This window comes from Pyxicephalus adspersus, chromosome 7 (assembly GCF_032062135.1).
Source record: "Pyxicephalus adspersus chromosome 7, UCB_Pads_2.0, whole genome shotgun sequence".
Classification (NCBI taxonomy): domain Eukaryota; kingdom Metazoa; phylum Chordata; class Amphibia; order Anura; family Pyxicephalidae; genus Pyxicephalus; species Pyxicephalus adspersus.
The window spans coordinates 291,225-292,884 of record NC_092864.1 but is presented as its reverse complement, the minus strand read 5'-3'; the positions used below and the strand labels follow the sequence as shown (position 1 = coordinate 292,884).

The 1,660-nt window shown below is 46.4% G+C and overlaps 1 protein-coding gene across 1 annotated transcript in view; it reads left to right on the top strand.

The window, feature by feature from the left end:
* Positions 1-1,660, top strand: part of ITGAL (integrin subunit alpha L) — a 28,197-nt gene that overhangs the window by 7,983 nt on the left and 18,554 nt on the right. Inside the window, exons 6-8 of the mRNA XM_072417020.1 lie at positions 388-449; positions 926-1,046; positions 1,355-1,497. Of these exons, the coding sequence (XP_072273121.1) occupies positions 388-449; positions 926-1,046; positions 1,355-1,497 (326 nt within the window). The remainder of the gene's footprint in view (positions 1-387; positions 450-925; positions 1,047-1,354; positions 1,498-1,660) is intronic.

The following is a 1,660-nucleotide window of genomic DNA, read 5'->3' as shown; positions in this document are numbered from 1 at the left end:
AGAGGAATGGGGGAAGTAATGGTGGGGTTGGCCTATGACAGAGGAATGGGGGAAGTAATGGTGAGGTTGGCCTATGATAGAGGAATGGAGGAAGTAATGGTGGGGTTGGCCTATAGTAGATGTATGGGAATGTGAGGTATATTAGTGAGGCCTTTATTTTGTTGAGGGAATGGAGGATGGGTGATAGTGAGGGCAATTCATAGTGGATGAATGGCGGCACAATGTTTAGATCAGCCTGTGATGGAAGAATGGGGGTGTAATACTGAGAAAGGCCTGTGCTAGGGAGGTAGAAGTCATAATAGTCTGGTATGTGATGGAACAACATTTTAAATGGCTGGAGTACTGAAATTCATATTTCTGTTATCTGTTTTATTCTCCCTGGATCAGCTCAGGATACGGATTTCTCCCGAGAATTCTCATCTGCCGGTCTCAGTGCTGCATTGACACAGGTAGGATTGTAGGAAATGATGGCTACCATGTAGGACGTCTACCAGACTCTTAGGGGAGGAAATTGATTGACTGGACTGCTTACACTCAGTCATAGAAGATCTCATTCTGGTTGGATTGTGTCCCCTCCGTCATTGTAGATCTCACATTGTGTCCCCTCCAGCATTGTAGATCTCACATTGTGTCCCCTCTCACATTGTGTCCCCTCCAGCATTGTAGATCTCACATTGTGTCCCCTCAGTCATTGTAGATCTCACATTGTGTCCCCTCCAGCATTGTAGATCTCTGCTTTCGGGTGATAAACATATTTTTATGATGGTGGAAGTATTGGGGAGGTTTCCCGTTTGGACTTTTTGTTCCGTATATTTTTATATATCTTGATTTGCAATGTTTTATGAATCGTTGTGCTGAGGTTGCCGCTTTAGTTATTGGGATCCGTGTGCTGTCGTGTTGCTTCTCTGAATTCTTTCCATTGTAGGACAAGCTGTTGTTGGGTGACCCCGGGGTGTTCAGTTGGTCCGGGGGATTGCTGGATATATCGGGGCCCGAGAAGCTGATTAATATCTCCCTGCAGAAGGAGGACAAGTACGGATATCTGGGTAAGAGAGGATTACACATTCATCCGATATTCTGGCTGCTACAATCCCGGGGCCAGGAAATAAAATCCAGCTGTAAGAATAAGAATCATTCATCATCTGCTGCATATCATATCATTTCATGAGAGCTTTGTACTCAGCACCCTGGTGGATGAAAGTCCACATTCATACAACGTTCACCTTAATAGTTTGATATCAGCATGTGACCATTGTGGTAGATTGGAATGGGGGTCTCTCCTGTATGCGCGTCCATCCAGCTCTGTCCTCTGTGTTACCTACCTATGTCTCTGTTATTGTCCATCAATCTGCAGGCTACTCTGTGGAAGTGCTGCGGGCCCCCAATGGGATCTTCTATGTGCTTGGGGCCCCAAGATATCAGTATGTCGGGCTTGTGACCATCTTCCAAGAGACACCAGAAGAGACTGAGCGGATCCAGAACATCTCGGGAGAGCAGGTAGGTGCTAGAGAGCAACACAAGAGACTGCAGAGAGAGTACATGAGAGTGTTCTGAACAGGAGAGCGCATTAGACCGTCCTATAATACTGCAGACAGAGAGAGAGCGCACCGTACATTAGACCGTCCTATAATACTGCAGACAGAGAGAGAGCGCACCGTAC